At 48.9% G+C, this 27,372-nt stretch overlaps 11 protein-coding genes across 17 annotated transcripts; 6 read left to right on the plus strand and 5 right to left on the minus strand.

Annotated features, from left to right (window-relative positions):
• The first annotated feature begins 414 nt into the window (after positions 1-414).
• LOC108158602 (transmembrane protein 177) lies at positions 415-1,632 on the plus strand. Its single transcript, XM_017291064.2, has 3 exons — positions 415-688; positions 751-1,207; positions 1,264-1,632. The coding sequence occupies exons 1-3, from the start codon at positions 516-518 to the stop codon at positions 1,606-1,608; spliced, it is 975 nt and encodes a 324-aa protein (XP_017146553.1). The 5' UTR covers positions 415-515; the 3' UTR covers positions 1,609-1,632.
• Positions 1,614-3,710, minus strand: LOC108158600. Its single transcript, XM_017291062.2, has one exon. The coding sequence runs from the start codon at positions 3,611-3,613 to the stop codon at positions 1,817-1,819; it is 1,797 nt and encodes a 598-aa protein (XP_017146551.1). The 5' UTR covers positions 3,614-3,710; the 3' UTR covers positions 1,614-1,816.
• Positions 3,711-4,426: 716 nt separating this feature from the next.
• On the plus strand, positions 4,427-5,652 carry LOC108160503 (probable cytosolic iron-sulfur protein assembly protein Ciao1). The gene has a single exon (XM_017294543.2). It carries the CDS (start codon positions 4,518-4,520, stop codon positions 5,523-5,525), a length of 1,008 nt encoding a protein of 335 aa, XP_017150032.1. The 5' UTR covers positions 4,427-4,517; the 3' UTR covers positions 5,526-5,652.
• LOC108160504 (DNA excision repair protein ERCC-1) lies at positions 5,574-6,583 on the minus strand. Its single transcript, XM_017294544.2, has 2 exons — positions 5,956-6,583; positions 5,574-5,879 (listed from the first exon to the last, which is right to left on the minus strand). The coding sequence occupies exons 1-2, from the start codon at positions 6,547-6,549 to the stop codon at positions 5,691-5,693; spliced, it is 783 nt and encodes a 260-aa protein (XP_017150033.1). The 5' UTR covers positions 6,550-6,583; the 3' UTR covers positions 5,574-5,690.
• Positions 6,584-6,863: 280 nt separating this feature from the next.
• Positions 6,864-8,456, plus strand: LOC108159795 (eukaryotic translation initiation factor 3 subunit M). The gene is made up of 3 exons (XM_017293357.2): positions 6,864-7,008; positions 7,130-7,309; positions 7,365-8,456. The coding sequence occupies exons 1-3, from the start codon at positions 6,964-6,966 to the stop codon at positions 8,301-8,303; spliced, it is 1,164 nt and encodes a 387-aa protein (XP_017148846.1). The 5' UTR covers positions 6,864-6,963; the 3' UTR covers positions 8,304-8,456.
• Positions 8,371-9,868, minus strand: LOC117188203 (GDP-fucose protein O-fucosyltransferase 1). Its single transcript, XM_033391689.1, has 2 exons — positions 9,717-9,868; positions 8,371-9,652 (listed from the first exon to the last, which is right to left on the minus strand). Exons 1-2 carry the CDS (start codon positions 9,832-9,834, stop codon positions 8,562-8,564), a joined length of 1,209 nt encoding a protein of 402 aa, XP_033247580.1. The 5' UTR covers positions 9,835-9,868; the 3' UTR covers positions 8,371-8,561.
• A 33-nt stretch (positions 9,869-9,901) lies between these two features.
• Positions 9,902-11,817, plus strand: LOC108159791 (probable cysteine--tRNA ligase, mitochondrial). The gene is made up of 2 exons (XM_017293354.2): positions 9,902-10,010; positions 10,069-11,817. The coding sequence occupies exons 1-2, from the start codon at positions 10,000-10,002 to the stop codon at positions 11,726-11,728; spliced, it is 1,671 nt and encodes a 556-aa protein (XP_017148843.1). The 5' UTR covers positions 9,902-9,999; the 3' UTR covers positions 11,729-11,817.
• On the minus strand, positions 11,767-13,423 carry LOC108159793 (transmembrane protein 39A). Its single transcript, XM_017293355.2, has 4 exons — positions 13,045-13,423; positions 12,751-12,983; positions 12,123-12,684; positions 11,767-12,062 (listed from the first exon to the last, which is right to left on the minus strand). The coding sequence occupies exons 1-4, from the start codon at positions 13,312-13,314 to the stop codon at positions 11,796-11,798; spliced, it is 1,332 nt and encodes a 443-aa protein (XP_017148844.1). The 5' UTR covers positions 13,315-13,423; the 3' UTR covers positions 11,767-11,795.
• An 818-nt stretch (positions 13,424-14,241) lies between these two features.
• Positions 14,242-14,715, plus strand: LOC117188204 (cytochrome c oxidase assembly factor 5). Its single transcript, XM_033391690.1, has 2 exons — positions 14,242-14,536; positions 14,610-14,715. Exons 1-2 carry the CDS (start codon positions 14,336-14,338, stop codon positions 14,649-14,651), a joined length of 243 nt encoding a protein of 80 aa, XP_033247581.1. The 5' UTR covers positions 14,242-14,335; the 3' UTR covers positions 14,652-14,715.
• On the minus strand, positions 14,649-18,696 carry LOC117185717 (ATP-dependent RNA helicase DHX8-like). Its single transcript, XM_033391688.1, has 2 exons — positions 15,345-18,696; positions 14,649-15,279 (listed from the first exon to the last, which is right to left on the minus strand). The coding sequence occupies exons 1-2, from the start codon at positions 18,559-18,561 to the stop codon at positions 14,732-14,734; spliced, it is 3,765 nt and encodes a 1,254-aa protein (XP_033247579.1). The 5' UTR covers positions 18,562-18,696; the 3' UTR covers positions 14,649-14,731.
• A 35-nt stretch (positions 18,697-18,731) lies between these two features.
• On the plus strand, positions 18,732-23,749 carry LOC108159352. 7 transcript variants are annotated; one of them, XM_017292567.2, is made up of 8 exons: positions 18,732-19,002; positions 20,037-20,344; positions 20,406-20,932; positions 21,005-21,450; positions 21,509-21,734; positions 21,868-21,921; positions 21,995-22,738; positions 22,806-23,749. In XM_017292567.2, the coding sequence occupies exons 1-8, from the start codon at positions 18,847-18,849 to the stop codon at positions 23,564-23,566; spliced, it is 3,222 nt and encodes a 1,073-aa protein (XP_017148056.1). In that variant the 5' UTR covers positions 18,732-18,846; the 3' UTR covers positions 23,567-23,749. The 7 variants fall into 7 exon arrangements, with proteins under 7 accessions (XP_017148056.1, XP_017148057.1, XP_017148058.1 ...); XM_017292568.2 differs by having other exon boundaries at positions 22,010-22,738; XM_017292563.2 differs by lacking the exon at positions 18,732-19,002 and adding an exon at positions 19,174-19,875.
• The last annotated feature ends 3,623 nt before the right edge of the window (positions 23,750-27,372 follow it).

The raw sequence follows: 27,372 nt of genomic DNA on the forward strand, positions 1-27,372 counted from the left end.
CTACACGGTTACTACACATTCGCTACATAATGGCAGACAATATCGGCTTTATGTCCTCAAGGTATATTGTCCTCACACTCGAGGTAAGGTTCGTACGAACCTTCCAAGTCGCCTTTGTTTTTTGTGCCTGTTTTCCATACCCTTTTTATAGCCCACTAAATATTACGACTCATTTTTGCGTCGCAGAGAGAGCACCAAAGTGGCCGTCTGAACTTGACCCACTTAAGCCCCCTGTATTTAAACAGTTCAACGACTTGAGGTAAATGGCGGCAAATATTACTTTGATTGAATAATTTGGTTGATTTAAGTTGGCATGTTAATTTTGTTTAGGTAATCATTATTGCTTTCTGCGGCTTACCTCAAGTTGTTCAGCTGATAAATATAGGGTTTTTAATGGTGCGCTAAGAGGGTTAAGGTGATTATTCAATGTTCAAAAATGTTGTTTTGATCAATTTTTTTTACCGAATATCAATGAAAAAGTTCCGCTGATCCAATATACATAAAAAAGATAAGATATGCATATAGCACCGAAATCTGCTGGTGGCTTCTTTGCCTACTTCAAGACTGAACCTGGACGCAGACTAGTCTTTTACACAGCGGGCGCCACGACTATTGGCCTATTTGTTGGAAACTTCCTCCCCCACACATTTGGACTGAAATATTACCGCGATTTCGTGCAATGCTACCAGTAGGTGAGAAAATGGCTGGTTTTAAGAAGCCAATCTTATGATTTCTGACGCTTTATTTCAGACATGGCGTGGAAAGGCCCGTGCCTGAAGCAGTAAAGAAACGCCTGGAACAAGCGCTGGATAAACTGCAGGTGGAACCCTTTGAGCGCAAGTTCGTCAAACCCTTCACCGTGTTCGGCTTCGATCTGTTTCAAGCTGGGACCACGAAATTCCGATTCGGGTCCGCTCTGGGCATACCTGTGAACTACGCTTACGACAGTCCCGCAGAGATAAAGCGGCCTGATATCCGCTTTAGGGACAAGCAAATTAATTGGAGCTCTCCCAGCGGAAAGCTGCTGGAACAAGCTATTGTTTTGACCGAAGATGAGCAGGTGTTTGGCCTGAGCAAGGCCATCCTCCAGTTGCAAACGTATCGTGTGCTGCTTAACTCGATATTCCCCACCGTCAGCTTTCTCATGGTGTACACCATTGGGCATTATCTAAACCTGCGCCTTAATCTGTTTGCCCGCCATGGCAGCGTAAGTACTTGGGTGGACGAGAGATTTGTGTAATCATTTGGCTTTTTTCTTCTCAGGTCCGCTTTGTCCTCTACTCCATACTGGGTCTCTTCGGCGTCGGCAGTTGGACGTTCATGAAAGACTTTAATCAGGTGTCCACGGATGCTGAGATTGACAAGAAGCTGGCCACCTTGGGGCCGCAATTTGTGGCCTCAGGGGCCAGCTTCTATGATAAGCATTTGAAGAAGAACATTGCGTTGAGGGAACTCATTGGAGATAACACCTACACCGCCTTGGGCAATGAGAATTATATGCTGCGTCAGAAATCCATGCCGTTGACGGCACGCAAGTCCTTTTTCTTGGAAAAGTTGAAAGAGCTGCAAAAGGCGCAAGCCCAGCAGCCACCGGCCGAGTCCCAATAAACATATTTTTTGTTACACTTTGAACGATTTATAATTTAGTTTTATGCATTTAACATTTAAATGGAATAATTTATAACAGTGGAGAGCTGTCCTTTTGACGTTTCACATTGCATATGTCCCATAAATTGACTAGATTCATGCGCCCGACCGCTGGAATGGTATTATGGAAAATTAAGCTTTCTAACGTAACATGCATATTCATATAGATTTAAAATGTCTCCTCCCCTACCACATCGCTGATAGTGGCCACCAAACGTCGGGCATGCTCTACAGCGCAGGTGGCTGTGACCAGTCCCAGATGGATGCAGAACAACTCGTATACCCGGACCTTGCCAGGCGCCAGCTTAGGGAAGCAGAGCTCAGCCAGATCAAAGTAATAGTCCACCGAGAGGGCTCCAGGCTCGGATGGCGCCTTTGCGGTACTGCCACTGGAAGCAGCTGATGCAAGAAAATGGTGCTGAAGGTCCAGAGTTGGGCTGAGGACGCCGCCCGACTGATCCTCGAACCAGAGGAAGTACGAGTAGTGAAAGACTTTGTCCTTCCACATGACTGTAGTCTGGCCCTTCTTGAGATACCTTCGGGCAAACTCTACCATATTCCATAGTTTTGTTTTCGTAACCAGCTGATTCGGTCGGAGATCGGGGCCCAACATTTGTCCGCTGCTGCGATTAACGTACATAAAGTGAACCAGGCCGGGAAAATCCTCCAAGTAAGCATCAATCGATATATTCCGTGTAGCCTTTACAGCCAGAAACTCTGCAAATTCTAGCAACTTGGCCTCGACGAGACAGCCAAACTCGTATAGGTGATCCAGGTGCGCGCTTGAGCTATCGCACGAGGCCAGTGTGAAGAGCTGTTTTAGCTCCTCTATAAACGAGGGCACGTTCGACTCAATCCTCACAAGCAGCTCCCGCTCAAAGTTTTTAAAGTACTCCATGTACATTTTGCGAAGATTTTCCCATTTCGCAGTAAACTTTTTAATGCAGCTCTCCAATTCATTCAAGTCGCCACACGTCTGTTTCAAATGCCGCTTCAGAGCAGCAAAAGTTTGTACAATAAAGGGCTCCAAATTTTCAAAGGCTGGCTTCAAAGCGTCCGAGTCTCCCTGTTGGTGCACTGTATTGATTTTTTGCACCACAAAGAAGCAGTCGTAGATGCAACTGGTTAGCGGCATATTCGCGTACTCGATGACCTGGAGGAGCACCTGGTTGCCATGCAAGCGGGAAATGTGCACAATGGTGGGTACACATCCAGAGTTCTCGTCGTGGGAAGCGCCTTGCAGAAAGACCGGCACAGAACTTTGCGATGGAGAATTCAGAGACTCAAGCGCCCGTGACAAAATGCTCAGAAAAAGAAGATCAGATGCAGCCAGCAGCACTGCGTGTTTGGTTCTATTGGCGGCTACCAGTTTGTTGGAGACCATCAGCAGGACATGGGCCCGGGGTAGTCCGTCCTGGCGCAGCTGCTCCAGCGTAGCATCAAGTGTCAAGTGAATTGTTCTCTTTAGTTCCTTGTTGATCACCAGCTTGGGTATGGCCTCGATTAAATATGCCTGCTCTTCCTGTGAAAGCAATGTTTCGTAGCACTCGAGGCACTGCGTCAGCAGCTCCTGTTGCCCTGCCTGGGCCCCAAAGATGTTCGCTCCATAGCAATAGCGCGATAGAGTGATTGCTACGCCCATCTGTCGCGTCAGCGTGTCGACTGGCATGTGTCCAATCTTCAGGAAGGTAAATCCCAAAAGTTCCCCAAAAACCAAATTGAATCCCTTTTCGCACTGGAAGCTGGAGTACGCGTTGTCAAACTGGCATTGCATTATCTTTTGCGAGCTGATGATGGGGCTGAAGATTTGCACCAGGATGTTATTGTTAATCGGACAACTGGGATCGGGGGCAGACTCCAGCAGACCTTGTTTGACGGCCACATCGCAGATTTTCTGGGTCAGTGGAGCGTTCAGTTTTTGATAGACAACATCGTTGCCGCTGTTAAATACGATTAAGCCGTTCATTTTATCATCATTTAATTAGCAAAACAGGAAAATACAGGATACACAAATTTCTCCACTGGTGCTGGGTAACGTAACGGAATGCGGAATGTAACTCTTGCAGCACCCACCCCCAGTCCTGCCATTTTAGCTTATTTTAAGCTAGATTTTGCTTATTTTAAAACCAAATAGCTTGAAAAATAATTGATATGCTTATAGCTTGAAATCTGACCTATTTCAAATTTCATTTAGCTTATTTTGGCTCCAAAAAATAGTACGAAACAATTTGTTTTTTTTTTTTATTGTATTGTAATATTTGTTAATTTACATTACGTACAAAAATGAATTTAAGAAGTGGTTACGCAATGTGCCTTCTGACCCCACAAAATCATACTGCTGTTTTTGTAAGTCAACAAGTCAAAATTGGGGCCAAGTTATGCGAATTACGGCAGCATGCTGTCGCAAAAAAACATATTTCGTACAATGCAAGCATGGCAAACTAAAAAAATACTTTTAGGTAGAAAGTACTCAAAAACAGAGGAGCAGGAGGCTGCAGTTTGTTTTTACTCTGCTGGCCATAGCATAATGAAGTGGATGAAATCATGTCATTAGTTTAATTGAAAATTGTAAAAAAATATCAATAAAATTCAATTAACCATTATTTTGATGTGTTTTTATGGTTAGCTTATTTTTAAGCTATTTTGTTTATTACTTTTTAGCTTATTTTAGCTTATTTTGTTCTTCAAACTATCTTAAGGTGACTCTCAAAATCTGGCAGAACTGCGCACTCCCACCCCCGCCAAAAGTCAGTGTTGTTCGGCAGCACTAGAAAATCAGCTGTTGATGACTGACTTTCTTCTTCTTACCACATGCGCTTTTTTTATCAAAAACTCCGTGAAAGATCAAGTTGAAATTAGTTATTGCAAGCATGGGACGTTTAATTCTGGAGCACACCCTACAAGGACACAAGGGACGGATTTGGGGTGTGGCCTGGCATCCGAAGGGGAACGTCTTCGCTTCTTGTGGCGAAGACAAAGCCATACGCGTATGGTCTTTGTCGGGGAATACTTGGAGCACGAAAACCATTCTCTCGGACGGACACAAGCGCACCATACGCGAGATACGCTGGTCCCCGTGCGGTCAGTATTTGGCCTCGGCCAGCTTTGATGCAACTACAGCGATTTGGTCAAAGTCCTCTGGGGAATTCGAATGCAATGCTACGCTGGAGGGTCACGAGAACGAGGTGAAGAGTGTTAGTTGGTCGAGGTCCGGTGGACTATTGGCCACTTGCTCCCGGGACAAGTCTGTCTGGATCTGGGAAGTGGCAGGTGATGATGAGTTTGAATGCGCCGCCGTACTAAATGCTCACACACAGGATGTCAAGCGTGTGGTGTGGCACCCGACGAAGGATATTTTGGCATCCGCCTCATATGATAATACCATTAAAATGTTTGCCGAGAGCCAGTTGGACAGCGACTGGGATTGCACCGCCACATTGTCCTCGCACACGAGCACAGTTTGGAGCATTGACTTTGACGCCGAGGGCGACCGGTTGGTCTCCTGCAGCGATGACAACACGCTCAAGATTTGGAGAGCCTACCATCCGGGCAACGATGCTGGCATAGCCACGCCAGATAAACAATCCGTTTGGAAGTGTGTCTGCACCTTGTCTGGTCAGCACTCGAGAGCCATCTATGATGTGTCCTGGTGCAAGCTGACGGGTTTGATTGCCACCGGCTGTGGTGATGATGGAATTCGGATATTTAAGGAGACCAGCGACTCCAAGCGAGATGAACCAACATTCGAGCAACTCACCGCAGAGGAGACTGCTCATGAGCAGGACGTCAACGCGGTGGAGTGGAACCCTGCTGTAGCCGGACAATTGATCTCCTGCAGCGATGACGGCACCATCAAGATATGGAAGGTGGCTGATTAGCAATCCGATCAATGTGTTGTAGGTTATAAGTGTTTAAGCAAAGAGTAGTTTGATTTTTATACGAATAAAGTTTCTTCTTAATAAGAAATAAAAGTATTTAAATTACAGATAATCTTGAACTAATAAATGCTCCTCTAGGCTTTTTCTCTTAAATAATCTCAAATACTACTTGTTAAGAAAGGGTTCCTGCAGGGTTTTAAACAACCTTTTGGCCTTACGGGGCCCCAGACCCATCACCTGTGACAGTCTCTCCTCACTGGCAGTGATCACATTTCCCAGGTTACCAAAAGTCTGAAGAAGCGTGACGGCATCCGTTTTGTTTACAGGCTTAATGTTGGTCAGAGCGGCCACCAGCTAAGATCAATAATCATTATTAATATTATGAGCATATTTAGGAGTATACATATTTGATAACATTGTTGTACTGCACCTTTTGATGAGGATTCGATTCTACTCGTTCCATTATCAAGTCAGGTGGTCGCTTTTCAAACTGCTTGTAGGTTTCAATTATTTTGCCAGCCTCCTCTGCATTCCAGGCCAGCATCATGGTAAGATCTGCTAGCAGTGATATCCGAGTCAAGCTTTTAAGAGCGTTGTGCGGCTCCGGAGTGTCTACTTGGACCAGCAAGACACGTAGCTCGTACATCTTGCCCAGAGCCTTCAGTCGCTGACAAATGTAATCTGGATTGAGATTGTGGTACTTGAGCGATAGGAAAAGGATGCAGGAAGTGCGGCCCACAACATAGTCGGGTACAATGTCATCGCGAAATTCCAGAGGTACGTTCTGTATAGATTTTAGTATTGGATTGCCTCGCTGCTTGCTGTGGACAAGGACGCTGTGAGGATTTGAAGCCGGCTTGGCGGCTGTTATTGAAGCGGAAGTGTTGTTGCTGCTATTAGCGGTTGATGTCGCAGCGGGAACGGGCTGGCTGGTACTGGGCTGCACCTTAGGCTTCTTGGGCGATGTGGGCATTTCCATGGAGCCCAAAACATCATTAAAAGAATCGTCGTCGAAATCATCCATTCTATCCTTCTAAAACAGCCGGAAAATTGTATTACGTTTTCCGGCACTGTTTTTAGTGCCATCTGGCAGCTCTGTCATTGTTTGGCTGTTTTTGCTTATGAAAAAGAAGCTACGTAGAAAAAAAAATTTCATATATCTTTGACTTGGAACCATACATTTAAAATTCAATTAGATGTAGAAGATCTTCTATTTGAAGATTTTCGAATTGATGCTGGAAAAGTTATAACTTGTTTGCGTTATATTCTTAATATCTGCTGGCGCTGGCCTGCAGACCGAAAGCAGCTAGAATAACGCCACTTTGGCATCACTGTTAGCTCTCTTTCCTTTTTCGACTGTCATAGCACCGAAGTGTGTGCGTGCGTGTTATTTTCAACAAGATTTGATTCAATAAATTGGAATACAATTATTAGAAATATGACTTCGCATCCGGTTTTTATTGACCTCTCCTTGGACGAGCAGGTAAAGTTTGAGTGACAGCTATGTGTCCCGTTTTCGACGGACTAAACCGAATTTGAGGTTATGTTGTCCTGAAAGGGTGCAAAACAAACTTGAAGCTAATATTTAAACAAATTCGCAATAGGTGCAAGAGCTGCGCAAGTATTTCAAGAAGTTGGGAGCCGAAATCTCATCGGAGAAATCCAACAAAGGCGTTGAAGATGATTTGCACAAAATCATTGGCGTCTGCGATGTTTGCTTCAAAGATGGAGAGCCTTCTCAGATCGATGGCATCCTCAATAGCATAGTGTCCATAATGATAACGGTGAGTAAGCATCAGAGAATTCAAGATGCAGTTTATAATTACGTCTGATTTGTAGATCCCCCTGGACCGCGGAGAGAACATTGTGTTGGCGTACTGCGAAAAGATGACCAAGGCGCCGAACCAGCCGCTGGGCAAGGTGTGCTTGCAGTCGCTGTGGCGTCTGTTCAACAATCTGGACACGGCCTCACCCTTGCGCTACCATGTCTACTACCATCTGGTGCAGGTGGCCAAGCAATGCGAACAGGTTTTGGAAGTCTTCACTGGAGTGGATCAGCTAAAAACTCAGTTTACCAATTGCCCGCCATCCTCTGAACAAATGCAGAAGTTGTACCGTCTGCTCCATGATGTCACCAAGGATACTAACATGGAGCTCTCTTCCAAGGTAATGATTGAGCTGCTGGGCACATATACGGCTGACAATGCCTGTGTGGCACGCGAGGATGCCATGAAGTGCATTGTCACCGCCCTGGCCGATCCCAATACATTCCTGCTGGATCCGTTGCTAGCGTTGAAGCCAGTGCGCTTCTTGGAGGGCGATCTCATCCACGATTTGCTTTCCATTTTTGTCTCTGACAAATTGCCATCGTACGTTCAGTTCTACGAGGATCACAAGGAGTTTGTCAACTCTCAGGGACTAAACCACGAACAGAACATGAAGAAGATGCGCCTGCTGACGTTCATGCAGTTGGCCGAGAGCAATCCAGAAATGACCTTCGATACCCTGACCAAGGAGCTGCAAATCACCGAAGATGAAGTGGAACCCTTCGTCATCCAGGTGCTCAAGACGAAACTGGTGCGTGCTCGCTTGGATCAGGCCAACCGCAAGGTACACATTTCATCGACCATGCATCGTACATTTGGCGCACCGCAATGGCAACAGCTGCGGGGCTTACTGCAGGCCTGGAAGGAGAACCTGAGCTCAGTCCGTGATGGTCTCACAAATGTTTCATCCGCGCAATTGGATCTGGCCCGCACACAAAAGCTGATAAACTAGGCAGCCGTCATAAATGGTACATAAAAATGAAACATAATCGAAATGATTGGCCAAGAAAAAACAAATATTTCGGGGCGTTTGAATTACAAACTAAATTATTTTCAAGAATGCGTAGAAAGCTTGAATAAATTTCTAAGTAAATCGAGCGTAAAAGCCATTTCTCGTTAAATGCGTGGATTGGATTACTTTTCTAGCTTATCACTACAGTAGGTCCTCGTCTGTCTGGATTGCGTTTAAGCTGAGATTTCTCCAGGAGATTTATAGCTCCTCATGCGCCTTGGACTGCTGGCGGTCCTTCTCCTTGGGGAAGGACCAAAAGTAGGATGGAAAGCCGTGAGAGTCCCTCTCACGTTTCACAAATGCGCTATACGATGAGATACAGTTTCCAATAAAATGATTCGATTGCCCCAAAATGGCCAAATCTAAATAAGGATCATCTTCGGGCAGCCTGTGCACGGAGATGCCCATGCGGCTGAGCGCCGCATTTAGCTCTCCGATCATGTGATTAGCATCGGATGCAACAAATACGGATTTGATCTCATTGTTGGGCTGCGTCTGGCGCACATTTTTGATGGTCCTCTTTAGCTGTCGCACTATCGATTCCTTGGTCTGCATGCAGAGCTCGGGATAGAGAGATCCGCGCTCGTTCTTGTAGCCCAGGCACTGGGGCGACGCGAACAGATGCTGGCTATCCTTGACGTGCTCACAGGCCCTCACCCAGTCGATGCCATTGCGCAGGTGGATGCCCACGAAAGCTCCCCGGGGCAGTACTTTCCGGATAAAGTCCCTAGCAGCGTCCCTGTACTTGGCACTCCATTGCATATGCTTCTGTAGCTCACGGTTTTCCAACTGGACGGGGAAGCTGGCTGGGGCGCCTGTAAAGGCCAGAACTGGCCAGGAGTCGGCTGGGTATTTGCTTTGCCACTTGGTTGCCATGGAGCTGTGGTGCACATCAAAGTGCAGCGGTCCATAGAACTCCGACTTGACAAAGTCAATGTTGTAGGTGTCCCAGAAAGGGCCAAACGGATTTCCATCCTTGGCATGGCAGTTGGGCTGGTCCGGATTGTTTTTCTCCTGCTGTAGGCTCTTGCGCTCCATGTAGCAGAAGGACACACGCTCCGATTCCGGCCAGATGTCGTCCGCCAGATGCCACATAAAGTCCGACATCAGTATGACCCGATGGTAATCCTTGAGCGGCTCCACGTCAAAGTACGTATTGAAGGGCACCTGTCGGGAGCGCATTTCACCCTTGCGATACTCCACCCATGGTGGTAGGATAAGGGTGCGATTCAGACCCTTAGCAAAGGCCAATGAGCCGAGAAAATGGTCAGCTTGGTTGCCAAAGCGCCCTAAGGGGGAGTATCAATACTGTACTTGAATACATATCCAACAAAGATCCAACGCCAGACTTACCCATGCAGGGACAGTAGGTGAGATAGCCGTTGGGGTCGCGCTCCAAATTGGCCCATGCTGCGGCTGTTACAGTGCAAATTAAATAAATAAAAGGGAACTTTAATTTAAGCCACTGCATTCTGCCGGCTTCGTCTTCATCCAATTCAGACTGGGTGGCAGCTCCACGCGCTAAGCGACTGTATTGACATGGTCTGGCAACCTTCGTCAATCCAGTCAATTGTTGTTATTGTTAAAAATTCATTTAGATATTTAAAATTTGTAAAATATTGGGTCGAACAGAAACATGTTGAGTCAGTAAGTAAGATAGCTACCCTGCCAGTTGGCCAATACTAATACCTCAGTGTCTTCGCAGTTACAGCAAAGAGGTGCTCCTCAGACCCTGGTCCTGGCGGAACTTTCAGTCCTGCCGACGAAACTTCAGCGAGAGCCCCACAGAGCCGCCGCCGTACCACTGGCACAAGCCCATGGGCCAGCATACGGACATAAGAGTCTACAACAATGGAATGCGCCGGAAAGTTCCCCTTATACTACGTAACCCGAACATGGTCACCTGGTACACATGCGGCCCAACAGTCTACGACTCTGCCCATCTAGGCCATGCCAGCACCTATGTGAAGGTGGACATCATTCAACGCATTCTACGGAACTATTTCAATATAAATCTCGTCACTGCCATGAATATTACAGATGTGGACGACAAAATCATTAGGAAAGCCCGCGATTCCGGCTGCGATTGGCTGGGAATGGCCCGTACCTATGAAGCCGAGTTTAAACAGGACATGCTGCGTCTCAACGTCCAGCCACCGGACATACGCACCCACGTCACAAGCAACATGCCGGCGATTGTGCAATTCATAGAAGAGCTCATCAACGATTCGAATGCCTACGTGACGGAGGACAATTCTGTGTACTTTGACGTGTCCAAGTACCCACACTACGGCAAACTGCAGAGGCTGGGCATGAGCACCGAAGAGAAATCGGATCTGTTTAAGCACAACAGTGCGGACTTTGCTCTTTGGAAGGCCAAGAAGGAGGCTGATGAGCCCAGTTGGGCGGCTCCTTGGGGTGGAGAGGGTCGCCCCGGCTGGCACATTGAATGCAGTGCCATTGCCGGACTCTTTTTCGGCCACAAACTGGATTTTCATGCTGGCGGCCTGGACCTGAGGTTCCCCCATCACGAGAATGAGGAGGCGCAATGCTGTGTCCGCTACCAGACCGACCAATGGGTAACCTACTGGATGCACACGGGCCAGCTGCACATAGCGGGGGACGAGCAGAAAATGTCAAAATCCCTGGGCAATACCATATCCATCAGCGAGATGCTTCAGAGCTACACCTCCGACGAGTTTAGAATGGCCTGTCTGTTGTCCAACTACCGTAACGCCATGCCCTATAGCGAGCAGTTGATGCTGACCGCCCGTCAGACGCTGCAGCGTTTCAAGAACTTTCAGGCGGATCTCAGTGCCTATACGCAGTTCCTCAAGCCGATTCGGAAGCTGGATGAGGGGGCCCTCAAGGCACAGATCGCCCACATGGTAACCGAGTTCGACAGCAGCCTGCGTGATGACTTCGATACGGCGCGTGGCGTCAGCGTGCTGATCGATCAGATGACTAGCATAAGTCGCTGCATAAATGAGCAGCAAGTGGATGCCGAGGAAGAACCAGCCTATTGCCTGGATCTCCTGACGGCAGCCGGCAACTACATAAACCGGGCCATGCTAACTTTTGGCATTACCAAACTGGCCGAGACGGAGAGCCTTTCACAGGAGATATCTTTACCGACTGCGGGTGGGGCTTTGGACCCCGCTCTTTTGATAGCGGACATCCTGGCCATACGCGGAAAACTGCGACGAGAAGCAATATCCGGGCAGCAGAAGAACATTCCCCTGTTGGCCGCATGCGACGAGCTGCGCAACCTGCTGGAACAGCATGGAATCCAAATACGTGACCATAAAGAAGGCAGCTCTTGGGTCTACGCTTCACGAGCCGCCGCCAGTGAAAGCAAACAGTGAAAGCATTTGGCTGTGCCAAATGAAAACCAAAATGGAAATGAGAGTGTTGTCTACGTCATGGTTATTATTACATAAATTCAGATCTGAGACTCAGTTTGAATGGTCGTTCGGGTGGGGTGCTGCCATGCTCAGCCTTGTACAGATCCTTGGTTATGAGATAGTCTCGGACTAGCTTGAAGAATGCTCCCATGCTGGTGAATGCCACAAAGCTGATGGACAGCACAAAGTGCCACTCGATGGTGGCCGGACTGAGAGAGGCGATCTCCACCAGCAATATGGCTGCCTGCAGAGTGGCAAGCGTCGAGTAAATGACAGTGGGATTGTGGAATAGTTTCTGTGGAGAGAGATTATCAGAATATGTAGTCCATGGGTGGGTGTCTCGGTCCACACTCACATAGAAGCGCACATGGCTGGCATTTCCGGGTGTGGCCACCGTCACCAGTCCCAGGCTGCGATAGAGTCCTCCGTTGTGCTTAACCACAATGCCATGACCGTAGGCCGTAAATTTCGACCAGGTGAACGCACTAGCGGCCACAATTAGTTGCGATGGCGCCGGGTCCCGGTCGATTCGCTGCCAGCAGCCCAAGTGCAAGGTGGCTCTGTGCAAAATGTCGCTGTACCTGGCGGGATATAGATATGCGGCGCATAAACTAAACGCCCCCAGGCACACAATGATGCAATGCTGTGCGGCCCGCATCACGTTGTAGTTGACGTTCACGGCCAGACAACATGGCACCAGACCGCTGTAGTAGGCATTGAGCATTGAGGTGAATATGAGCTGTTTGAACCGTTTGTTGAAGTCGTGCCGCAGCGTCTCGATCTCCTCGCGAATGCGTACGGCGTTGGTAGTGCAGCTGTGGACAGGCATGTCGTTTATGTAGACACCGGGCAGCTCGAAGCGGGTGCGCAGAAATGGCTCCAGTTGGAAGCCAAAGATGAGCAGATAGATGATCACTCTGTGGAGAGGTAGACTCCATTGTGATATCATTTACGGATCAGATACGAATTTTAGGAATGCTTACGGATAGGTCAAGAAGAGCAGCAATACGTAGCTGTGCTTCTGATACAGTTTCAGAGCACACAAGCCCAAGCCCAGCTGCACCAAGCCACCAAATGTGTACTTGATGGCCGTGCGTATTATATGTTGCGTCTTCTCGTTTGCCTTCACTTTGGCCAGCAGAACACAGTATACCAGCCTTCGCGTATTGAGTATGAGTATCAGATATCGTAAATACGGATCAATTAGCTCTATGTTCTGGAAGAAAAAGCAAAGGTTCTATAGACATCTATGCATGTAAAACATTGGCGAAACCAACCACCATGTGCCTTGTGTGACTTTGGGACAGCCACCAGTTTGTGCGATATATGTTTATGAACTGCACAATGGCTGCTCCCATAGTAAAAGCACACATTATCAGCTCGCTTAGCCACTCGGATGTGGTGGAGTGTTCCGGAAATGGTACATGTTTGGGCATGGTGCTGCCCGGCGTCTGGGCCGGTGGCGTTTTGCCGCCAATCATGTTCGCGTAGACGTCCTGGGCTTCGCTGGAGCTGCTGCCGTCACTGCTGCGCTCTTCATAAGCCATTTTAAGTTAGCCAATTGTGTTCCCTAGGACTTGCAACTACATTTAAACAATTTCAAGTATTCTATGGTTTTGTGCGGCTGGAAAACAACAAAATGTACTAGTAACAGTGCTGTTAAACACAAATCGCCAATCAGCTGATGGTCTCAGTGGTGCCAGATTTTGAGAGTCACCTTAAGCTAGATTGAAGAAGAATAAGTAAAAATTAAAAAAAAAGCTTAAAAATAATCGAACCATAAAAACACATCAAAATAATGGACAGTTGAATTTTATTGATATACTTTTTTTAAATTTTTTATTAAAGTAATGACATGGTTTTTTCCACTTCATTATGCTATGGCCGAGTGCTCAGCAAAGTAAAAACAAACTGCAGCCTCCTGCTCCTCTGTTTTTGAGGACTTTCTACCTAAAAGTATTTTTTTAGTTTGTGCCATGCTTGCATTGGATGAAATATGTTTTTTTTTGCGACAGCATGCTGCCGTAATTCGCATAACTTGGTCCCATTTGTTGACTTACAAAAGCAGCAGTACGATTTTGTGGGGTCAGTTGGCACATTGCGTAGCCACTCCTTAAACTCGTCGAAATTTAACCAGAAATTGTGGATATTTTGTTTATGTATGTAAAAGGTTTTGTATGTAAATATGCAAACAGACATTTTTCAACGAAAAATTACCATACATTTATACACAAAATTGGATGATATACCAATATACGAACAACATATATGATTTTTGTCCGATTTCTCAATAAAAATTAACAAAAATTACAATACAATAAAAAAAAACATAATATCGTTTTGTACAAAAGTTTTTGGAGCCAAAATAAGCCAATGAAATAAGCTAGAAGATTTCATATATTTTTCAAGCTATGCGATTTTATAATAAAATCAAATCTAGCTTAAAAAAAGCTGAAATGGCAACTGTTGATGGTCTAGCAACACTGGGCTAAACACAGTTGTCTCAGCTGGATTTGGTTTTGTAACTCTGAAAGAATTTAAATAAAGCTCCTCTAGCCAGCGCCTAAAATGATGCGCTACGAGGGCAACGAAAAGTTGGCCGACGAAACTGCCTGTGCCGGAGTGCGTGCCGACCTGAAAATGTGCCTGTTAGAGAGCGATTGCTGTCGAGTGGACCGCAAAACGCCGCGCCAGTGCCTTATGGATAACAACGTTCCGCCCGAGTGCCAGGTGCTCCGCAACACCTTCTACGAATGCAAGCGCTCTCTGGTAGGTCCTGACATCCGACATCTGAAAGGGTGGCTTAACTTTGAAGCGACTTTAATTCATCCCACCATTTCAGCTGGACAACAGACAACGCTTTCGCGGACGCAAAGGCTACTGATCTTCAAAGTTAATTTGATATATTTCTAAGTGTTTAAAATACAAATAATTCTACAATGGACAAATGGGCCAGTAGTTCAATTAGTTGCGACGCCGCCGCACGCGCGATATGCGCCATGCGTTCGGCTCCTCGTACTTGTTGTAGAGCGGCTCCAGGCGCTGGTTCTTCTTGAATTTGCTCAGCTTGGTGGGGTCCGAGAAGCGGAAGAAGGACGGGGCAAACTCCACCAGCCACTTGGGATCGATGGTGGTCACCTCGCGCATATACTCCTTGGTGGTCTGCACCAGTTCGTGATAGATGACCCACTCTGGCTGTCGATTGAACAGAGCGCTCGATGGATGAATGTACACCACCTGCGAGTCGACCAGGGTACGGTAGCCCTCCTGTGGATCCTTTTTGGCCGCATTGCGGAAAAAGCCTGAGCAGACGGCCTTCTGGATGCGCACCGAGCTCTTGCCCGCCGATACCACGTCCAGCTTATGCCTATCCATGATGCCCAGCAGCTGCTTCCTCACATCCTGCGACCGTTTGAGTGTCCGGATCTGGACAAAGTTCTCGTAGCACCAGGCATTCGAGAACTTGTTGTTCTTCCAGCTGTTGTAAACGGCCAAGAGGGTAAGATGATCGCCTGTGTAAAGAGAGATTGGGTTGGGGTTAGGCATAATCCGATGTGATTGAATTGGTGGGACTCACCCTCGGCCTGGTTGAACTTGGCCTTCTTCTGATCGGCTAGGGCCTGCTTGTCCTTGGGCCTGTAGAACACATTCTGGACACTCAGCATCGAGACGATGGTGAGTATCTCATCCGAGCACTGCAGAGCCACAGACATGATGAGCATCTTCGAGAGATTCGGCTCCAGGGGGAACTCGGCCATGCGCCGACCCAGCCTCGTTAGCAATCCCTCATCATCCAGCGCGGACAGCGAATGCAACTGCTCGAGGGCCATCACCAGCGACTCCACGGGCGGGGCATCCATGAAGTCAAAGTGCAGCAGATCGTTGATGCCCATCGTCTTCAGCTGGAGCACTGTGGTGGCCAGATTCGTGCGCTGAATTTCTGGGACGGGCGTGGGTAGCATCTCATCCCGGTAGGCGCGCTCCGTGTACAGACGATAGGTTTTGCCCGGACCCGTGCGTCCGGCACGGCCGGCCCTTTGCTTGGCAGCTGCCTGGGAGATGGGCGTCACCACCAGAGAGTCCATGCCAGTCTTGGAGTTGTACACTTTCTGCTTGACAAATCCTGGATCCACCACATAGAATATACCGTCAATGGTCAGCGAGGTCTCCGCAATGTTGGTGGCTATCACCACTTTGCGGCTGCCGGCGGGGGCCGGATCGAAGATGCGCGTCTGCATCTCGGAGGGAAGCGCCGAGTAGACGGGGAGTATTATCAGTTCGGGTACATCGGGTCCGAGGCTCTTCATGCGCTCGTAGAGGATCTCGCAGGCCGTGTCGATTTCCTCCTGGCCGGTAAGGAAGAGCAGAATGTCGCCGGGCGGCTCACGCAGATGGATCTGCATCACTGTGATCAGCGAGGCATCCAGATAATCTGTTTCCGGCTCTTTTGTGTACAGCACCTCCACGGGGAACGTTCGTCCGGGAATCGTAAATATGGGAGCCTTGAAGAAATACTGCGAGAACTTCACAGCATCCAGGGTCGCGGAGGTCACGATCAGCTTCAGTTCGGGACGCTTCTGTACGGCGGTCTTCAGCAGGCCAAAGAGAACGTCCGTGTGGATGGTGCGCTCGTGGGCCTCGTCCAACATGATCACCGAGTAGGTCTTCAGCTCCGCCTCCATCAGGCACTCGCGCAGCAACATGCCGTCCGTCATGTACTTGATGATCGTCTCCGGGCTGGTGCAGTCCTCGAAACGGATGGTGTAGCCCACCTCCTGGCCCAGCCGGCAACCGTACTCCTCGGCCACTCGCTTGGCCACGGACATGGCGGCCACACGACGCGGCTGCGTGCAACCGATCTTGCCGCGTGCCGTGAATCCGCACTCGCCCAGATACTGGGTTATCTGTGTGGTCTTGCCGGAGCCCGTCTCGCCGATGACGATCAGGATTTGATTGTCGGTGACGGCCTTGATCAGATCATCGCGCAGCTTGTATATGGGCAGCGACTGGCGCTGCTCGACCAAGGTGAGGTCCGTCTTCTTGCCAAAGGATGACTTCTTGCCGCCAATCACGTGCTTCTTCCACTCGGGCACCTCGGCGGGGGCGGCGCCCATGCCACGCATGTTGGCCGCCAGATTGCGAGTGTCCTCCTCGGGCAGCGGATCGATCCAGTTCTTGTTGAGGTTCGTGGGCAGGGCCTCCATTTCTTGTTCGCGCTGCAGCATTTTCTGCTCCCGCCGCTCCTTGGACAGGGCCGACTGCATCATGGCCGCCTGGGCCAACGAACCGTCGGGATTCTTGACAATTCTCACGGGCGATAGGTCGTGCAGGGCCCTGCCATGGCCTGAGAGGAATGGCGGCTCTTCCTCCACAATCTCAATCTCGATGTCTGCCTCGTCGTCCTCGTCCTTGGGCAGCAGACCTGTCTCCTCGTCAAAGTCCGGCATTTCGCTCCTGTCCAGGACCCCAGAGCTAATCATCTGTTTGATTTCCCATCGCTCGGGGCTGGAGATCCTGGTAACCCGCTTCCTTGACTCGTTCTCGTCCCCGTCCAGGCTGTTGCCCTGCAGATTTAGCATGGAGGTGCTGCTGCTGAAGGGACCATCTGGATTGCGGTCCCGCAGCAAGTCATCATCCTCGGGGGTGTGCGAGAGGGGATTCAAGTCCCTGCCCGACTCCTGATCGACCTCCTTCATGGACAGCGACACTTTCTGACCCGTCAGTGACATCACCTTGACCCTCACGGTCTGATTGCGGACCACCACTTCGGTCACGTCGGTGACCCTGCCCTCGGCTCGCAGCTGCGAGATGTGCACCAGCCCCTCCCAGCGCTTGCGCAGTCCGAAGAGCTGGACAAAGCACCCGAAGGGCACAATGTTGGCCACCTTGCCGGAGTAGATCTTGCCAGCCTCGGGATCGTCGGCCATCACTGTGCTGGGGGGCGGCATTTTGTCCTGACGGCGATCACCACGATCGCCTGAGCGCGACCGACTGCGTTGTCGACGCTCGTGGCGGTCTCGAGAGCTGGACCTGCGGCGACCACGATCTCGCTCGCGATCGTCGCGGGACCTGCTTCGGCGGCGTTCCCGTTCCCGATCGCGATGCTCGCGTGATCTGCTGCGTCTGCGGCGTTCTTTGTCACGAGATCTACTCCTGCGACGCTCCCTATGCCGGTCATCGCGTGACTTGCTCCTGCGGCGCTCCCTATTCCTATCCTCGCGAGATCTGCTCCGCTTCCGAGTATCCCTGTCCTTCTCGCGACTTCTGCTGCGTTCCCTTCGCTTGTGGGGTCGTTCTCTCGATTCCTTAATCTCTTTCTTATCCTCGGTCTTGCCCTCGCCAGGCGCCAGAGCCTCAAGCTCCATCATGGCCGCGTCCACGTCACTCAGGTCTGTCTTTTTGCCAACCGAATGCTTTTCCATGGCTTCCTCGTCCTGGCCCTCGCTCTGGCTGTATTTATCGTTGGGCAGGGCCAGGCCAGGGAACATTTTCATCAGCTGCGATTTCTTGTCATCTTTGCTGCTGCCGGAGCCGATCTTCTCTTCGCTTCCGCCTCTCGGCCGACTGGGCCGCATTAAGTTGATGATGCGCTGCAGATTTTGGACGAGGGAGTCTGGAAACTCGGCGCCGTTCTCGAGCAGAGCCTTGCGGAAGGCATCGTACGATTGATTCTTGTTCTCCAAATCGATGATGAACTCGGCCAGGTCCTTGTCATTGATGCCCAAGTGATTATCGAGCTCTGTGCAGATCTTCGAGACCAGCGACAGATACTCCAATTGCTGCAGCTCCTCCATCTCGGCAGAGCATTAACGATTTCGATTTCGACTTTTGTAAACTTTTCACTGCAATTGAACGCTTTCTTTTCAACCAAAAAACCACAAACAAAATGCAACGCACGCCGACCTATCAGCTGTTCCTGGGCTGCAGGGTTGGCAAACATAGTTGGCTTGTGCGTACAGTGGCAGCCCCATTTAAATAGTACGTGATCATTTGACTTGACGCTCGCTTTTTGATATTTTGACTTACGTTGTAACAAACAAATCAACTAGATATTGCTCTGTTCAGTTGCGCCAAACGTAATGTCTTCGTTCTTCGAATGTTTCAACAATTTTGTGCAAAAAGGCGGCAATGTAGACGAGAATGTGGCTACAGAAGACAAAACGCTAGAGGGACAGCAGCCGCGGCAGTACAGAATGGAAATAACAGTCCCCATATCTCCCACGCCCAGTAATGGTGTAAGTATATAATCGCGTACTTCGCCGATTCCATTAGATGCCTGTGCGGGTACATATTTGCATAAATTCGTAGTTATACGGAAATTGCACAAATATTTGATGCTTTGGTGGGTCTCAAGCGCTGCCTGGTACTGCCAGACCGAGCCAATAGATTTAGAGTCGAGTCCGCGGGTCCGGCAACTCTTGCCGTGGGCACGCCATATTTTACCAAACCAATTGTGAAAACACGTCGAAGTTGTGGAAGAAAAGGGATAAAAGTACTTTAAAGAAAGTGCAAAGTGCAATTTTGCGTGGGGTCGGTCTACAGTGGCTATTGGGCGAACAGTTGTCGGGCAGTAGTTGAATTATTTCCCGTCGCCGCGAGTGCTACAGCCAAGTAGAAGAAGAAGCAGTTCGATTTGAGGCAGCGCAGCGAGTAGCACCAAAACCAACCACAATCCGCGAGACGTACAGACACGGGCAGACAACAAAATGATGCAGCAAACAGTAATCAAATGCGGCAACAACAAACCGAAGAAGCAGCTCCAGCCGGCTCCATCGTCGATTATAACATACAGTCCCAGCAAATTCTTGACTAAAGTCGGATGTTCGGACTACATCGTCACAGAGCACACCCACACACACACACACACAACGACAGCGACGGGAGCAGCGAAAACAAATAATTCGTCGCCGGTCGGAACACCCGCGTATTATGTGGTCAGCGCTGGGTCTTTGGGCAGTGCTGCCTCGATGTCAGGAGCAATCACAATGAGTTTGCCGCCCAAGGCCCCCACAGGAACATCCGCTGCTATAATATCCCCCACACAACCGATTCACATCAGCCCCGGACCAGTGATAATGACAACGTCGCCCTCAACGCCAACAGAAAGTGTAATGAAATCCATAGCAAACCTACAAACTAAATGTTCATTTCCTGTATTTGTGTAATATTTGTAGTTTTCATAACTCCAGCCAGAGCGGCCTTTTTTCCCCTGCCACAACTAATCGCATTTCCACTCTCTCTCTCTCTCTCTCTGTCTAATGCTCTTTAGTCCAGCACCATCTCGGCCGCCAGTGAATCTTCGTTTGGCGATAAAATGGAGCACAGTTACATGCGCGATACGTCACGTACCGAGTTGTCCAATGGCCTGGCACCGGTTCGCCACATCCTGGTTAACCATCCTCCGAAGTGCACCAGCTGCAACACATATCCGCAGCAGGACCTGGAGCCAGACCAGACCCATGCGCCACCCTACGACGAGATATCCGCCAAGGAGATGATGAACGAGTGTGCCAGGATTTCCAAGTATGTGAAGAACACCAATTCCGATGATCAGGACTGGGTGGCACGCCTAAATAAGTGAGTATAAAGCTGCAGATCCAGGACGACCATTGTCTAACCCTCTCTCTGCTCTCCTCAGATCTACCTGGAGCCCTATCCAAACGACGCTGTTCGAGAAGGTATGCAGCATACTCGACCAGGACCAGTTGGCGCGTCTGGCCAACGAAAAGCGCCAGCACGAGGTTGTCCATCGTCGTGTGAGCGTGGACAAGTCCGCATCGCGAATGCGTCGGGCTTTGGGCAGCGTTGCCTGGGATCAGCACATCACTCAATGGCTACACACGCTGCTCATGCAGTCCCTGCCGCCCTCGTACATGGCCTCCTATCTGGACATGATGCAAACACTGAAAACTAAGCTGCCGACCCTGATGGACAAGCTGCTGTTCAGTCGGCCGCTCAGCAATAACCAGGAGCTGCTCGCCCCCGTCATGAAGAAGCGATGGGAGCCAACTATTCTGCCCAAGAATCGTCAATTGTCGCACAATGCCATCATGGTGGTGCTGCCAAATATGCCCGCCAGCAGCAATGTGTCTGAGCGCATGCACAAATGGTATCGCTCGCTGGCTACCATCTGCCAGGTTGTCCAGATCACCATGCCCAATACGAGTAAGAGCATCCACCTCATATGAGATTTCCTTACCATTTACCCTTTACCCCTGACGTTCCTTCCACCCGCAGACGATCGGATTGCCAATCACAATCTGGATCAGGTGGCCGAAGTCATTGTGTGCCTCACACGTGTCCGCATAAACGAGCTGCGCAGCGAGAATCCCGATCGTGGTATCATTCTTGTCGGCTTCAATGCCGGCGCATCTCTGGCCCTTCAGGTGGCCCTTTCGGAGAGCCTGGCGTGTGTCGTGTGCTTGGGCTTCGCCTACAACACATTGCGTGGTCCTCGTGGCTCTCCCGATGACCGCATCCTGGACATCAAGACGCCCATTCTGTTTGTGATTGGCCAGAACTCGGCACGGAGCAGCCAGGAGGAAATGGAGTCGCTGCGCGAGCGTATGCAATCGGAGTCCTCGCTGTTGGTCGTCGGCAGTGCGGACGATGTCCTGCGTGTGCCCAAGAGCAAGAGACGCTTCGAGGGCGTCACCCAGTCGATGGTGGATGCCATGGTGGTGGTAAGTCGGGAACCGAAGGCTGTGGAAATCTACTCTCATTGGTTTATTCCGCTTACAGGACGAAATCTATGAGTTTGTGAACAGAACGCTGATGGATCCTCCGGGTCCGCGTATACCCATGGCCCTGCCCAACCAAGGCACACAGCGCGGCCAGAACAGGCTGCATCAGCAGCACGCCCTGGGCTTCGAGAAGGGAGGAGCCCAGCAGAATCGCAAGCGCAAAATGGAGGTTGGATTGGACGAGAGCGGAATGCCGAACACCAAAAGCAACTTTGTGCCGCACAGTGAGTACCCTCGAGTTCTGATCATCCATCCCACTACTAAAACCTCCCCCGCATGTACAACTCAACTCAAACCAATCCAAATCAAATCATAAACCCCCAAATCATCAATCAAAACCTCCACTATCTCAAACAGTCCGCAGGCCGAAGGCACCGCGCCTCGTTGATCCATTTGCTCCCAAGCGAAAGGGTAAAACCATGCAAAGTGCAAACAGCATGCCCTGTTTATTTTCGATCCGCAACTCTATTTCACCGACTAACAGTTTTACCCCCCCCAGTTGGAAGACCTCGTACACGCCCACTGCCGAATGCACCCACTCCAGCTGGTTCTGGCATTCAAAACAACAACAATAACAACTACAACAACAACAAAGGTGCTCTCAGCGTAGACGCACTAAATCAATCCATTGAATACCTACTAGATGATAGCATGGACAGCGATGATACTGCATCTGCATCTGGTGGATCCGTGGCAGGAGTAGGAGTATCTGCTGGAGTGGCTGCTGGCGCAGGCATCCCCAAGGTGACCACGGTCCTGGCAGGGGCATTTGATATGGCCTACAAATCGCAACCGACGACGGTTAACCTGGCAGCTGGCACCAAAATCAAGATGATACCCTCCAACCAATTTGTGCAGATCAAATCCCTGTCGCCGCAAAATAAACTGATCAATTATACGGTGAACAAGCCCTCCACAACGGGCACCATTGGCAGCATTGTGAAGACTCTAGGGGGCCCTGCCTCGGGCGGGCAACAGTACTTCACTCTCAAGACGTCGACGGGACAGACAACGAAATTGTTGGCCACCTCCTCGCCAGCAGGAGCAGCAGGAGCGACCTCGCCGCAGCAAAAGTATTCGGTGTTCAAGAATGCCAGCGGCATGACCATGCTGCAGTTGAACAAGACTCATTTAACCGGTGTGGACATGTCGAGCATCATTGATATGCCAATTGTGTTTGCCGACAATGAGGGGAACATACCCGAAGGGGAGAAGGATCCGAAGATAGGTGAGAGTATGGGCTTTTGGATGTACGCTCTTGCGGTCGGCTCTAACCAGAATATTCTAATCCACAGTGCCAGCCACACCCGGTCGCAATCCCAACAGCAAGAGTCCAATCATCATCAGTCAGAAGATCATAAAGGAGGCCAATGCCTCCAAGACAATGCCGTCAAGCAGCACACCCGTCACCAGCAAGGTAGGCAACAATATCGTCCTCAACAAGGGAATCCACCAGCTGTTCACCACCTCGCCGGGCGGAGCCACCACCACAATTGTTGGCCAAAACAAGGTGCTCTATCTCAATCGGAATCAGATGAAGCCAATAAGCAATTTAGTGACAACTGGCCAACGCGTGCCCGTACGTATTCTCAGCAGCACTCCGAAGAGTGCCACACCCAGCGGCAGCACAGGCAGTCCGCTTCTGTTGGACACCTCCTCGGGATCCCTAGTATCCAGTGTCAAGGCGTCGCCCATGCCCTCGGGCACACTCCGCCACACGGGCATCATTAGCGTAGGCAACAAGACGTATCCACAGTTCCAGATGATCAACAGTGGCAGCCCAGGGACGCAGCCCAAGGTCACAACAGTGGGCGCAGACGGCAAGATGTCCATTGGGAATGTGAGCATCAAGTCTGGCACAGGCATCAGGCAGGTCCCCGTTCTGATGATGGCGAACCGTGCGGCCGGATCGTCCCCAGCATCCACTTCTCCTGGCGGCGCTGCCGTCCGCCGTGTCGTCAACATAGCCTCTGTCTCCAAGCTGAATTCTGGCCAGGCCTCCGCCGATTCGAAGGTCGTCAAGCTGCAGCCACCTACAAAGCAGAATCAGAAGTAAGAATCGCAGATATAAAGGGAATCATACAATTTATAAATTAATATGTAAGCACAGGATGGGGTCCCCAATCATTTGTAAAGAGAGTTTTAAATTTGAATTAATCTTTTCAGCCCCCATCCCATGTAGATTGTTGCAAAATGTTATTTAAATCGAAATAAAATTTCCCCTAAGATTCAGCTAATATTTCATTCTGTAATGCATATGTACACATGTATAGATGTATATATATGTAGGTTCTTTTGGGACATTTTACTTGAGCAGAACACTGACAGATTCATTAAGAAAATAAAAACTTGCCGCTTATCAAAAATTCTGGGAAAATCTGTAAAGACTCAAGTGTCATTTTTGTGCATTTGCAGACCTCTGCGAATTCCTGAGCTTGCTGTTTGGTTTCTTTATTCATGGCTCGACATTATGTACCTTATGTACCTGTCCCCTTGATCTCCTACAGAGAGAAAGAGAGCACAGGAAGCGCTGGCGGCGTGAGAAAATTATTATCCAATCACCGAAAATTCCATGGAAGTTGACAAACGTTTTTCCGTTCTGTACTCAAAGTGCGTTCGTATAAAACCCCAGCCACTGCACTGCCAAAGGAAGACACGACAGAACGACGGGCGGGCGCTGACGTTATGTAAGCACGTGTGTTCACACGACCACAGCCAGCGGCTGTCCAACTGCAGCATTTTTGCTTAGAATTGCATTACGTGGTCTCTTTTTGTGTAGCTGAAGCTAGAATTTCATTGAAGTCCCAGGGTTTATATATATTACATATAAGTATTTGAATTTTCTTGGTATTTTCATGTGCGGCTATGGAGACAGACTTAACCCATTCTTTCAGTTAGGGGCTATATATATATATTATGTACAACAGTTTGAAGTCGCGGCACACGTGCTGCAACACTATAATACCCTGTTGTCAGTTGCAATATCTTGAGGAACCAGGGACTAGGCTGCATCTCAAAGTCAAGGTGCGACTGTGGAAAGCATCTGGGGTCGGCGGAATGCTCCTCCAACCAACTGATGGCCTGATCCGGCCCGAGCACCATACTGCTCTAAAGAGAACTGGGAAATCCTTCAGTTCAATCCTCAATAATTAACTTTCTAAAATATATTCCCTTGATTGCTGGCCTCTGAAGGGTTAATTTAATTTTTTGGCCACTCGGCAAATTCTCGATCGAGTCGAGTCGAGGCGAAAAAACCCAGAGAACAGAGAACAGAGGAGAGCAGAGCCTCGACTGCAACTGGAACTGGGGAGTGTTTCTGAGATTTTGTTTTATTTGCTTTTTCATTCGTGGTGGCATATATTTAATTACATTTTATATACATTTTTGAATAAATCTTTTTTTGTGTGGCGTCAAGGGTAATGGCGACTGGATCGACTTCTGCGGACTTCAGTATCGCGCCGAAGTTGATCAGCAACGGATCATTCGTAGGATATAGACCAAATAAAGCCTAAATCAGTGCAGTGTTAACCGAAAGAGTCTGTACGATTGATAGAAAAAGTAAGGAAGAAAGTGAGATGCAACATTTTTCTCCACTTTGATCCGAGGGAAAATCCAAAAAAGTTTTGAATGAAAAGTGATTTAATATCCAAAGAAATTCAGGCTATTCTCTGGGACATTTTCCCAGCTCAGCTGCTTACGCAATTGGAAAATGATGTGGAGTGGAGGGAGAGCCCAGGCCGATTCCCAGAGTCTCCGATCCGTAAATCGCCAAATGCCAAGACGCAAATCGAATCTGATTTAAAAATGTCTTCAACTGCTGCTGGTGGCGGGCTCTGGCCTGGTCCTACCACCTGCCGGGGATTTTTGTTGTTTATAGTTTCTGTGCGACGGTCTTAATTCGCGGCAATTTGTTGGACCAGAAACCCACTGGGCCGGCGGGCAAGGCAGCAGACAGCAGCCAGCAGCCACCAGCAGCAGCCACATTCGGTTGCCACATGGCAGCGGCACGGTCCTGTCCTGGCCGCCTGGCCCCATGTGCGTTTCGGTGATTACTATTTTTTCTGTTTAACCTAATTTTCTGGCAAGTTTGTTGCACATTCGCCATAATTTGTTCAACAGCAGAGGCCTGTGTCTGTCTTTGGCCAACTCAATGGCCGCACTGCCGTTGAAGCTTTATTCTCCGACTGTCCAACTGTTGGATTACTTCACAGAGGATCTTCGGTTTGAGGCACAGCTTAAAGTACAGTCTGTGTAGTAGAAACTCCCTTAAAACAAATCTCCAATTGATTCTCCAAATTCTGCATTTAGTGGCTGTACAAATTCGACGCAGAGTTCTGGTAAAACTTAAACATATAATCGCCAGAACACAACTATTTCGTTCGTAGGGAAATTCAAATATTTTGGGAATGCCTTTGATTCTCCAATTGCAATTTCCTCATCTGCCAAGCCAATGCTCCAAAGCTGCATATATTTTAAATCTTTCTTTGAAAATATTTACCAAAAGCTATACCCTCTATATGCTCTCATCCATAATCGGATGTACTTTCAACGAAGGATGATATGATCTTTTTGGGCTAATGGAGCAACGTTTCCTCTATCTCTATCTCTATCTCTATCTCTATCTCCATTACAAGCTACCTATTCGAGTGTGCATCAACTGCTTCAACTTCAACTCAAAATCCCCTCAAAACGTGTCACTTTCTCGTTTCCCTTTCTTCGGTGCACCGCCCCCACCGCAAAGCTCCCTGGCAAATGCAATATTTGAGTAAAGACCGCAAATCCTTCACCAAAATCCCTTGCACAAATACTAATAAGCGGCCACTCGCGCGAAAAGCTGTCCCCCAAAAGAGGATGCGGAGGAGGGTGGGTGGACGCTTGGCATGTTCTATGGACGAGGTGGAGGTGGAGAGAGAGAGAGAAGAAAATGCTGATAGTTTGCTTTACAAATACTGGAACGGAACTGGAACCCCTTTCCTGTCTCCGCCCCCTCTCCCACTCTTCGAATGGCGCCTAATAACATGCAAATGATGGGAAAATGCCCGGCCAAAATGGAATCCGGGGAGCTGCGCGCTCCTCTTATCCCTAATCTCGTATCCTGTTGTCAGACACTTTTAATCAAGGTGTATTCATGTAAGGTGAGGCATTGTAACTCTTCGAGGAGCATGTATTGTATGCCGAAAAGCTTTCTTTGGCCCTGCCTCACTTTATAAATATACCATGGCTGACACTTTCATTAATTTTGTTCAGGGTTCGAGAACGAGGAGCTAGCAGCGGAGCAGTAGACTGGGAGCCAATCAACCAGCTGATTATTGAGAAAGATGATTGATTGTGCAATGTGCAAACTGTGGGTGGAGGTGCCCGTCAGGCGAGACAGGCTTTCTGCTATTTTTAAACGAGAAGATACATGTATCTAAAGCCGTATTTGAATTTTTAGAGGTTGTAATCCAATAAGAACCAAACAACGTTTCGGGAATGGGCCACTACCTCGCAGTCACGTGATATCGAAATGCAATGATCTACGTTAAATTGTGTTTCTTTTTGAATAGTTCATGTGATGTGACGTAGTGGAACATGCCTGGCGTTGTCAGCAACAGAAATGTACATGGAAACAGTTCATAGTTTATACAATTGATCACAAATAATCATTACAATGCCATAATAATACCAGTTAAAACTAATAGATACTAAACAGAAGGGCTTTGAACTGTCTTAAATGAAATCTTATCGAAATCTGGAAAGTATTCGAAAGCAACACTTTGAACAAGTAGCTTAAACCTTTAAGCTGTCTAATGGCAAGCAGTTCCGCAAGCAAGCAGTGCATCAGCAAGCAGTGGTTGAACCATTGTTATGTTATCCAGGAAC

The sequence above is a fragment of the Drosophila miranda genome, chromosome 3 (genome assembly GCF_003369915.1).
Source record: "Drosophila miranda strain MSH22 chromosome 3, D.miranda_PacBio2.1, whole genome shotgun sequence".
NCBI classification, from domain to species: Eukaryota; Metazoa; Arthropoda; class Insecta; order Diptera; family Drosophilidae; genus Drosophila; species Drosophila miranda.